The sequence below is a fragment of the Bos indicus x Bos taurus genome, chromosome 15 (genome assembly GCF_003369695.1).
Source record: "Bos indicus x Bos taurus breed Angus x Brahman F1 hybrid chromosome 15, Bos_hybrid_MaternalHap_v2.0, whole genome shotgun sequence".
Taxonomy (NCBI): domain Eukaryota; kingdom Metazoa; phylum Chordata; class Mammalia; order Artiodactyla; family Bovidae; genus Bos; species Bos indicus x Bos taurus.
Window position 1 is genome coordinate 38,320,869 of NC_040090.1, and position 11,586 is coordinate 38,332,454.

Consider the following 11,586-nt stretch of genomic DNA (forward strand, 5'->3'; position numbering starts at 1 on the left):
AAGGCTATGGTTTTTCCTGTGGTCATGTATGGATGTGAGAGTTGGACTGTGAAGAAGGCTGAGCACGGAAGAATTGATGCTTTTGAACTGTGGTGTTGGAGAAGACTCTTGAGAGTCCCTTGGACTGCAAGGAGATCCAACCAGTCCATTCTGAAGGAGATCAGCTCTGGGATTTCTCTGGAAGGAATAATGCTGAAGCTGAAACTCCAGTACTTTGGCCACCTCATGCGACGAGTTGACTCATTGGAAAAGACTCTGATCCTGGGAGGGATTGGGGGCAGGAGGAGAAGGGGACGACAGAGGATGAAATGGCTGGATGGCATCACTGACTCGATGGACGTGAGTGTGAGTGAACTCCGGGAGTTGGTGATGGACTGGGAGGCCTGGCGTGCTGCGATTCATGGAATCACAAAGAGTCGGACACGACTGAGCGGCTGAACTGAACTGAGTTGAATATTATAAATATTTATTTTGTTATAAATATATGTATACCCATATATATATGTATAATTTAGCATAAAATATATTAATGCATTTATACCACAGTGTTTAAGTTACAATATCAAGGGAAAAGGGTGAACATCCCCAAGGACTTTGCAGCTTCTGGAGAAAGAATTAGCATAGTTTTGGTTTTACACAGGATAGTTTATTGTGTCAGGTGGAAGAATGACCTTGTTATTGTCTTTATTTTGGAGATTGCATGATTTAAGGAGATAAATGTGAACTCTAAGTTGACAAGGGAAGACCATGGTGACCAATTTTATGTATCAACTTGGCTAGGTTTTATTTCCCAATTTTTCAATCAAACCCCAATGTGTGACTTGAAGGTGTTTTATTAGAGATGATTCAAATCAATGTTCAGTTCACTTTAAGTATAAAAGGTTATTCTAGATAATTTAGAGGAACTTTGTTCAATCAAGTGAAGGGCCTTAAGAGGAGAACTGAGGGTGAAGAAATTTCACCTGTGAGAAGTAGCTTACTCTCATGCCCAAGAGTTCCAGGCTACCCTTCCTGACCGCCTGCCCTCCAAATTTCAAATTAGTGTCGCCCACTCCCAGTTTCATAAGTTAGTTCCATGTAATAAATCTTTTAATGCATATTTCCTACTGGCTCTGGTTTATCGGATTGAACCCTTACTTATACAGTCAATACATTTTTTTCCTGCAACAAAGGGGAAATTTTACCAATTTAGTTATGTGGAAAACTTCCTGCTACCATCAGCTTTGACAATTTATCTTACTTTTTCTGGTTCACTGTCTGATGATTCTCCAGGAAAACCTTTACCTATTTCCATCCTTCTCTGAAGCTTTCTAGTCAGCTACAAGTCATTCCATCTTTCCTTCTTGAAAGCCACTCTTCTGATTTTGAATATAGTAGCAAAGTTATAATTGGAGTACAGTATTAAACTGGCAATATAACTATAAAATCCATGTGCAACTTTTTTCCTTTTTTTTGAATTTTTTATTTTGTACTGGGGTATAGCTGATTAACAATGTTGTGATAGTTTCAAGTGAACAGCAAAGGGACTCAGCCATCCATATACGTGTATCCATTCTCCTCAAACCTCGCCTCCCATCCACACTGCCACATAACATTGAGTAGAGTTCCATGTGCTATACAATAAGTCCTTGTTGATTATCCATCTTAAACCATTTCTAATGGTCAGTGTGTACATAACCTTTCCAAACTCCCTGACTATTCCTTCCCCTGGTGACCATAAGTTCATTTTCTAAGTCTGTGAGTCTCTTTGTTTTGTAAGTAATGTTCATTTGTATCATTACTTTTTAGAGTCCACATATAAGGGATGTCATAGAATATTTCTCCTCTGTCTGACTTACTTCATCTAGTAGTATGTACAGCCTTTAATCATTAATTTAGGAAACCTGAATTGTGAACCAAGTTTTCAGTTATACTATTTTCTCTACTTTTCTGTATGATTTAAACATTTAAAAATAAAATACTAAAAATATTAAAATAAAATAAATACTAAAAGCAAAAAATAATAAAGGAGAGAGAAAAATGAACTGTTGTTGTATAGACAATAAGATACCTCCCTTGGAAATACAATTCATCAAGTAAAATATAACATAAGTAAGGACACAGAGGATTTGTATTACACATGACCTAATGGCTATACATAAAATTTTTAAATCAGGTGGTCTAAACCAGAAAAGGAACGTCAGTTTATAAATATAGATGATGGTTGAGGTTATAATAATAAATAATTATATAGCTGCTTAATTAAAATTAAAACATTTTTAGAATATAAAACAATCTCATGAGATTTCAAAGCAGAAAGAAAGTGTTAGTTGATCAGTCATGTCTGACACTTTTCAACCCTGTGGCCTGTCCATGGAATTCTGTAGGTAAGAACATTGGAGTGGGTTGCCATTCCCTTCTCCAGGGGATCTTCCCAACACAGGAATCAAACTTGGGTCTCCCCCATTGCAGGCAGATTCTTTACCCTCTGAGTTAATAGGGAAGCCCATGAGATTTCAAAATAACATTAATTGTACAATAATGATTAACAAAGGTTTTCAACCATAAATATATACTGCTATCTTCTGACAAAAGACTGAAAATCTAACACTTGGATAGGAATTATATGATTCAAGATAAAGTATCTTACATTGCTTTTAGTGCTTATATGAGGACCATGATCCATACCACTACCTTTTGACTAAAGAAAAGTGGTGAGTGAAAGTTGCTCAGTCATGTCCGACTCTTTGCAACCCCATGGACTGTAGCCTACCAGGCCCCTCCCTCCATGGGATTCTCCAGGCAAGAGTACTGGAGTGGGTGGTTGCCGGTGCCAGCCGGCAAAGCCGATCAGGTCCCGAGAACGTGCATGGCGTGGCTGAGAAAGGGGTCGAGAGGTTCAGACACGTCTCCATGAAGGGACGCAGTCTGACCACGACTTTATTCAGCATCTTATATTTATACAGGAGAGCGTGAGAAAGACAAGACAGTTAGCATTTTTATTGGTTGACCTATACATCTTACAAAAAGTCACAAGAAATCTTGAGAGCATGGGAATGGCACCCTGTTATTATTTCTTACACCAGATAACATTTCTCTGTGTGTGAGAAGTTTGTCCATAACTCCAGGTGTCTGCAGTAAATAATCGCCTAATCTCTGGGGTGGCGGGACAGAGAGCTATGTTTGCAAGCAAACCCTCAAGGACTGAGGCAGCTCCCAGAGCTGTGTCCTTCAGACAAAGGACCCCATTCTCATGGGCAGCTCCCCACATCTCCCCCTTTCTTTTTATATAGGCACACGCTTATGTTCCTTTAACCGCAGACCATTTCCATAGATGGAAGCCTTTATCATCCATAGATCATCAATCAGTTTTTTAATTAAACAAGGTGCAAGAAATAAAACAGTTAAAATTATTAAGAATAGTCCTCCTATGGCCGCTCCCAAGTACCAAATACTATCGATGGTAGGTACATGTCGGAAAAGTCCTTTAACAAAAGACTCAGCTCTTTTTGCAACATCCAAATCAGGTCTAGGTGCATTTTCAATGTTCATTATTTCCTGATGTAGATGCAGCAAATCTAAGGAAATATTTTCATTATGCCAAATACCTTCTAAATGAGCTTTCACCTTATCCCAAGCAGTTATACTACCATTATATTTTTTGGGGGTAACACAGATCCATCGAAAATCGGCATGACATTGTACCCATAATCTCAACTTTATACTTTGAACCTCTTCACCTAAAAATTTTACAACATCATAAAGGGCATTCAATCGATCCTCTAGCTTTTTGTCAATATTTTCTTGAGTCCCCAGGGTAACGGATACATTTTGTGCCAGATTATTAACAAAAGTTGCAGTTTGCACTGATTGTGCCAGGGACAGGGCTGCAGTAATCGAGGAGGCAATGAGGGTTACCAAAGCTACAAATCCCAGAATTATTAACCCTATTCCCCTACGATAACGTATTAAAGCACCCTCTACTTCTCTCCAAAGTTCATGTCCTCTTTCCTCATACCAAGACCCATTGATCTTTACAGGAACCATAACAAAGGCAGGCTGTCTTAAGACTAGAACCCTAGTTTGATTAGTAATTCCCCTGATGCAGTTAGTTAAGGTACAATTGTTACAAGTTACATTATAATTTCATAACCCAGGTTGTATTTTTACAGATCCTACTAGTAAAACATAAGGGTGAGGCACACATGCACGAGGGTACCTCATGGTGAGATTCCATAAACAACCGTGTCTCACTTTCGATCCCACCTGAAGGTAGGAACCCTCACATCCAAGGGCAGCGGCTAATTTCCAGATTTCTGTTTGGAACACTTTAGAGCTGCCTAAATTCCAAATACGGGATGCAAAGTTCCTATTGTCCTGAGCTCCAGGGTCTCGGGCCGAGTCTGGAGACCAGTCCCACAATGACTCATTTGTCCCAAATATGTTATAAACCGTAGCAGTTCCATCTCGACACAGTTTCCATGGTGCAGCAGTGACTCTTCCCCTTGTTCCAAAGTCGCAGAAAGGGATATCTAAAGGACCAGTTCCATTACGACGTTGAGGAGTTCCAGATTCTTTCGTTACTCCAGGAATGTCCAGGTTCCAACTACTGTCAGAATTGGCATATCTTGCCTCCCCAACAAAAAGGCATCCTGTTGAATTAAAATATCTAGACAGACAGATAGGTAAACGATCAAACACTCCATGATAAGAGAAATTAACTTGATTAGGAATAATATGTTTATCTGAAAAACCACCTAAAGCCACAGTATCATTAGTGTACATGAGAATGGACCGACTCTCCCAGCCCACCGGTTGGAGAAGGGGAGGGTCGGGAAAATAAGCCCAGTAAGCATTTGAATATTCTTTAGAATGTGCAGTATTAATCTGATTTAAGATAATTAATAAGGTTATCAGGAAGCTTAAAGGCGATATCGGATCGCCCTGCACAGCAACACGATTCTGTGCCTCTCGCATCAATGCCTGGAGTTGTTGAGATGGTAATTCATCATGCTCTTGAATCGTCAATCTCCTCATCTGGTTTACTAGAGATCATCTCCGCCGTGCGTACCAACCTTTCCGGCAGCCAGCGCAGCACTTCAGCATCCTGTGGGAAGACACAAACATGCCCTCGTCCCCAAATTATTACAGGATCTGGTCCATACCATTTTCCCACAAGTGGGTCTTTCCAAAAGACTTTAGGTCTTATTGTTTGCGCATCAAAGTTCCAAAATCGCTGTGCTGCTGAACGGCCACATATATCCAATTGTAAAAAATTTAGAACAAATAAAGCATGGTTTAGAGAGTTGGAGGGGGTATTGAGATACAATTCCCCTTTCTTTAGTTTTTGCAATTGATGTTTGAGAGTTTGATGTGCCCGTTCAATGGTTCCTTGACCTTGAGGATTATAAGGGATACCTGTTTTATGTGAGATAGACAATTGCATACAAAATAGTTGAAAATTTTTTCCAGTGTATCCTGGACCATTGTCTGTTTTTATGGTTTTAGGGGTTCCCATAACAGCAAAACATTTAATGCAATGAGCTATACAATGTTTGCTAGCTTCTCCAGATTGTAAAGAGGCATGTAAAAAGCCAGAGAAGGTGTCAATAGTAACATGAACAAATTTTTGTTTACCAAATTCAGGAATATGAGTAACATCCATTTGCCATATGTCGTTTGGCAACAATCCTCGGGGATTAACTCCATAATGGGGGACACTAAAAAATTGAGGACATGCTTGACATTGCTTAACAGTCTGGCAGCTTCTCGAGTAATGCCAAATTGAAGTCTTAAGCTATTGCTGTTTTGATGGTGTAAGCTGTGGGAAGTTTTTGCCATTTGTTCCAATGAAGGAAATATCATACATGTAGCTTCGTCAGCCAAAGCATTGCCTCGTGCTAACGGTCCAGGAAGCCCAGAGTGAGCACGAATATGACCGAAATAGCATTTATTAACTCTGGAGCAAATTAAATGTTGTATATCACAAAAAAGAGTTTGGATAGTAGAATTCAGGATACCAATAAATGGAACAGTTTCAATAGTGTTTAAGGCTCTTATGATATATTGACTGTCAGAATATAAATTAAATGGAGCAGAGATTTGTAATAAAGCCTGAAAAACGGCAAATAGTTCTACTTCTTGAGCAGACTTATAATTAGTACGCCAGGCGGCAGTATTGTCCTATATAATCAAACTAGCTATTCCATTAGAAGAGCCATCAGTAAATACAGTTAGGGCGTCAGCAAGGGGCTGAGAAACAACGATTTTTGGAAAAAGAAATTGGTGATAGTGAGCAAATTGCAAAATTTTATCCCTTATCTCGCTTTTGTTGTTGATACAGTACTTCTTTGACTGTCTTTCCTTGTAATGCCGCAGCCAAAGTTATGCCTTGAATGTACGAAGGGCTGATATCGGCACAAATTCGTACATAATCGGATAAGCCTCCCTTTTTCCTGTAAGATCTCAAGGCAGCTTGACAAGCCGAATTGGCATTCTCATAAGCAAGCTGTTTAGCCAACACCATTCCCGCCTGCTCATCCCCTATCATTTTACTAATTGCCTCAAGCAGGCGGGCAACAAAATCCTGATATGGTTCATCCGGCCCCTGGAGAATTTTAGATAAATCTTCAGTCTTTTTATCAGAATTTGGAAGTTTTTTCCATGCTCATAGAGCCGCAGCACTAATCTGAGAGTAGGCTCCAGGCAAATAATTAAGTTAATTATTAGTGTCTCGATAATCTCCCTCTCCCACCATCATTTCATAAGTGGTATTCAGTCCCTGTTGTCGATTGATATCAGCTGTGATCCCACACTGCTCAGCAAACTCAGATTTCCATAGTAAATAATCTCCTCCAGATAAGCAAGCCCGAGCAACCTGTTTCCAATCATTAGGTGGCAGATTTTGATTTCCTAAAGCCTCTATAATAGCCTGAGTAAACGGCGCAGTCGGGCTGTATTGTGCACAAGCCATTTTAAACTCTTTTAGTTGCTTAAAGGGTAGCGGTTCATAATACCTCTGCTGCTGAGCATTTTCAAATACTGGATAGATTCCTGAAAACCCGGGAATATGTTCTCCTTCATCATTAGCTCACTTAATCGCTTGTTGAAAAGGAGATAATAATATCTCACTTCTAATTTTTAGGTTTTCACCCGGCAAAGAAGCAGGGATAGATATAAGCTCTCGCGGTTCTATGAAAGGCGGAGGTGGATCAAGCCCAGCAAGAACCGAGGGAGGACATGCTGGAGGCACAGGCTGACTGGAGTGGGAGTCTCCCTGTGCTTCCTTTTTTACTGCTATAACAATTTTCTGAATTAAATTCTCCAGCTGTTCTTCGGAAAGCCCTGAATGCTTTAATTCCCCTTTTCCTGTGGGGGGTTGCATGCTAACCATCATCTCCCAAGGCATATCCTCTCTATGATACTGAGCCGCTTGTTCTTTTAACTCTTCCTGTTCATCAGAGCTTAACACATCATCATTCCCTCCAGCCTTACAAGCTGTTCCCTCAGGCATGGCATAAAGCGGCTCAGGCGGAGGGGTGGAAGGCTCTGCAACTTCGGGTTCTGTGGAATCCCTGAGGGCCGTCTGAATCTTATGTCCCTCATGTTCAGGATCCAGACAGTCTCTTATGCGAGTCCACAAAGAAAAAGCATCCACAGGGACACGACTGGGACCATGTAAGGAGTAATATGTCTGCAATTGTTTTCCTACTTTCTTCCAAGTTTCCAGACTAACTGTTCCTTCCTCTGGAAACCAAGGACAAACATCTTTTATAAAAAGTAAAAATTTCTCTAACTGTAACTTATTTACATGAATTCCCCTGCCTTTTTAACATAGTTTTCAACATATACAAATAACTGTACAAATAACTGGCGGCTATTGCCTTGTCCCATGATTTATTACTCTCGACAATAACACTCCCTGCCCTTTACTTTAATTAATTAGGAATTCCTCGTTACTTACTTCAATCTTGGCAGGCAGCGGCAGTCGTCGTGCTCCAATTCCTGAGTCCCTGACCTGCCGGTGCCAGCTGGCAAAGTCGATCAGGTCCCGAGAACGTGCACGGCATGGCTGAGAAAGAAAACTACAGCAAACTACAGCAAAGATGGGGTCGAGAGGTTCAGACACGTCTCCACGAAGGGACGCAGTCTGACCATGACTTTATTCAGCATCTTATATTTATACAGGAGAGCGTGAGAAAGACAAGACAGTTAGCATTTTTATTGGTTGACCTATACATCTTACAAAAAGTCACAAGAAATCTTGAGAGCATGGGAATGGCACCCTGTTGTTATTTCTTACACCAGATAACATTTCTCTGTGTGTGAGAAGTTTGTCCAGAACTCCAGGTGTCTGCAGTAAATAATCGCCTAATCTCTGGGGTGGTGGGACAGAGAGCTATGTTTGCAAGCAAACCCTCAAGGACTGAGGCAGCTCCCAGAGCTGTGTCCTTTAGATAAAGGACCCCGTCCTCACGGGCAGCTCCCCACAGGTGGTAGTGGTGGTAGTTAAGTCTCTCAGTCGTGTCCGACTCTTGCGATCGCATGGATTGCAGACTGTCAGGCTCCTCTGTCCATGGGATTTCCCAGGCAAGAATTCTAGAGTGGGTTGCCATTTCCTTCTCCAAGGGATTCTTCCTGATTTGGGAATCAAATCCAGGTCTCCTGCACTGCAGGCGAATGCTTTACCAACTGAGCTATGAGGGATATTATTAGAAATTATACAGTGGTTAGACTAAAAATCATGAGGGCTAGGAAAATATATCAGGTTTGGATAAGCTGAAAACTACCACAGTTTATAAAACCAAATTAAAACAATCTTATCTGATATTTTTTCTTAAATTTATTTATTGTTGGCTGTGCTGGCTCTTCATTGCTGCCTGGGCTTTCTCTAGTTGCAGTAGTGGGGCTTCTCATTGCTGTGGCTTCTGTTGCAGAGTACTGGGCTCTATTGAAGTGGGCTTCAATAGCTGTTGTAGGTGGGCTCAGTAGTTGCGGCTCCCAGGCTCTAGAGCACAGGCTGAATAGTTGTGTCTCATGAGCCTAGTTGCTTCACAGCATGTGGGATCTTCCCGGATCAGGGATCAACCTGTCTCCTGCCTTGGCAGGCAGATTCTTTACTACTGAGACAACAGAGAAGCCCCTCATCTGATCTTATATAAAAACTTAATACAAAATAGGAAGACCATGTAATTATAATGTAAAGCGAAACAAAACAAATATAGTATATAAATTAATAACCCAATTAAAACTTATGAAATGTGGCTTCTAAGTTGTTAGGGTGAAATGGCATGCCTGCCATCCTTAAACTCTTGGCAGAACATATTTTGTTAATTCGCTCATCCAATATGTTTGCTAAGCCAGACAGAATCCATTTTTCCTCTATCATTTTATAATGGCTGAATGAAAGCATGTACTACTTCTTAGCGTATTGCATCCACCATTACAAAATTAAAATAAAAAATTTAGAAGGGAGATGTTCTGGGAAACTTGGAAAAATCTTATACATCCAGGCCAAGTACTGTCTAACAAAAGCAGTTTCGTGGCTCTTGTCAATACCAATGCTTACTTTACCTGAAAACTAGGGGGCTTTAATGAATTGCTTCTAGTTTTTCTGAGTCTAAGCCCCAACTATAACACCCCCAAAATTATATATGTAGAAGTTCCAATAAAGGAAGAGAACTAAAGTGTGAAATTATGTATTTTATAAATATATCCCATTTGTTGGAAAATTTACATTGTATGTATTTTATACTATAAAAATTTATATTACATATCATATAATACATTTTATAAGTGGGTTTTATTATAAAATGGGTATTTTATATTATATATATGTATGTATACATATATATGTATATAAAATCCTGTTTTCTCTCTACCATGGTAAGTTTTGCACACTATCTTGCAATGTTTCTTTTGGAGTCTGAAAGGTATTTCTCTCTCATTTTTCCATAGATTTTAAAAAGTAATTAAATGAGATATCATTAAGGTCAATTGATTATAAAAGGAACAAGTCCCCTAACCCACTAGGAGGCAAACAGCAGGTCACTACATTGACTATTGCAGAACTTCTTTTTGGATATGCCTCCTAAGATAGAAAGGGCTTTTAAAACAAAACAAAATTAAACTGAAAAAAATGCCATTAATATAACTCTAAAAACTAGTTGTATAACTATTTCTGAATATCTTCTTGAAAAATAGAATTACTTTATAATGATTTTACTAATATATGTGTTTTAGAGTTCTGATTATTTAACTCTTTGCCTCCTAAAAGAAAGAATTTAATTAATACAAGAAAGAAAAGGGAAATTTCTTTGATATATAACCTCTTATTCCTTAATTATTGTATTAAGTCAGTATGTTTATCATTGCAGATGATGAAAAAAAGAAGAAAATCTGAAATCCGAATTTCTTCAGCAAAGAGAATCTCTCAAGAAAAGAGCTCGGCCACTTGCCATGGTTTTTCTGATGGCATTTTTGACCTCCTTGTTCCTCAGGCAGTAGATGATAGGGTTGAGCATGGGAGTAAAGACTACATATATGGCTGAGATCAACTTGTTAGAATTGAAAGAAGCAATGGCCCGAGGTCGGACATACATGAAGATCACAGCTGTGTAGAATATGACTACCACCATAAGGTGAGAGGCACAGGTAGAGAAGGCCTTCCGCTGCCCAGTGGCTGAAGGAATGTGCAGGATGGCAGAGACAATGAAGGCATAGGAAAGGACAGTGGCTGAGAGAGGAAACACAAGGATGATGATGGCTAGCACAAAGTCTACCATCTCTGCCATAGATAAGTCCATGCAGGCCAATTTGAGGATGGGGGAAACATCACAGAAAAAATGGTTCAAGATATTATTACCACAGAAGGAAACTTGGGAGATGAAGTATACTTTTGCCAAGGAGACAGTAAAGCCACTCAGCCAGGAACTGATGGTTAGCTGAACACAAAATTCTGTGGTCATCATAACCGGATAGTGAAGAGGCCAACATATAGCCACATAACGGTCATAGGCCATGGCAGCCAAGAGCACACACTCCGTACAGGCAAGTGACATGAAGAAATAGAGCTGGGCCATGCATCCCAAGAAGGAGATGGTATTGGGACAAAGCAGGAATCCAGCCAGCATCTTGGGGACAGTGACAGATATATACCAGGTCTCCAGAAAGGACATGGTGCCCAGAAAATAATACATGGGCTTGTGCAGGGATCCAGTGACCCATATGGTGAGGATGATGACTACATTCTCCAACAGCACAAACAGGTAGGTGATGAGGAAGAGGAAGAAAAGCAGAACTTGCAGCCAAGGGTAAGTAGGGAAGCCCACCAGGACAAATTCACTGATATGAGTGATATTTTCCTTCCACATAATTAGGACATCAAAAGACAAAAGATTAAATGATGGCAGTACCAGATTGAAGAGTGAATCCACATTGGCACAAGGGGCCCTCAGGCTACATTAAACACAACCCTAGGGTCATAATCTGGTTGTGGTGTATGATTTAGGTCACTGGAGGCCACAGCATCTTCTCCAGAAAATCAGGTGTCAGAACAGGACCTGAAAACAAATAGAACATAGACACAAAGCTAAGAATCTCAAAGTA

At 40.1% G+C, this 11,586-nt stretch overlaps 1 protein-coding gene and 1 pseudogene across 1 annotated transcript; both read right to left on the reverse strand.

The window, feature by feature from the left end:
* Positions 1-4,377: 4,377 nt before the first annotated feature.
* On the reverse strand, positions 4,378-7,946 carry LOC113905627 (annotated as a pseudogene).
* A 2,448-nt stretch (positions 7,947-10,394) lies between these two features.
* On the reverse strand, positions 10,395-11,351 carry LOC113905025 (olfactory receptor 6). Its single transcript, XM_027562063.1, has one exon. The coding sequence runs from the start codon at positions 11,349-11,351 to the stop codon at positions 10,395-10,397; it is 957 nt and encodes a 318-aa protein (XP_027417864.1).
* Positions 11,352-11,586: the final 235 nt, after the last annotated feature.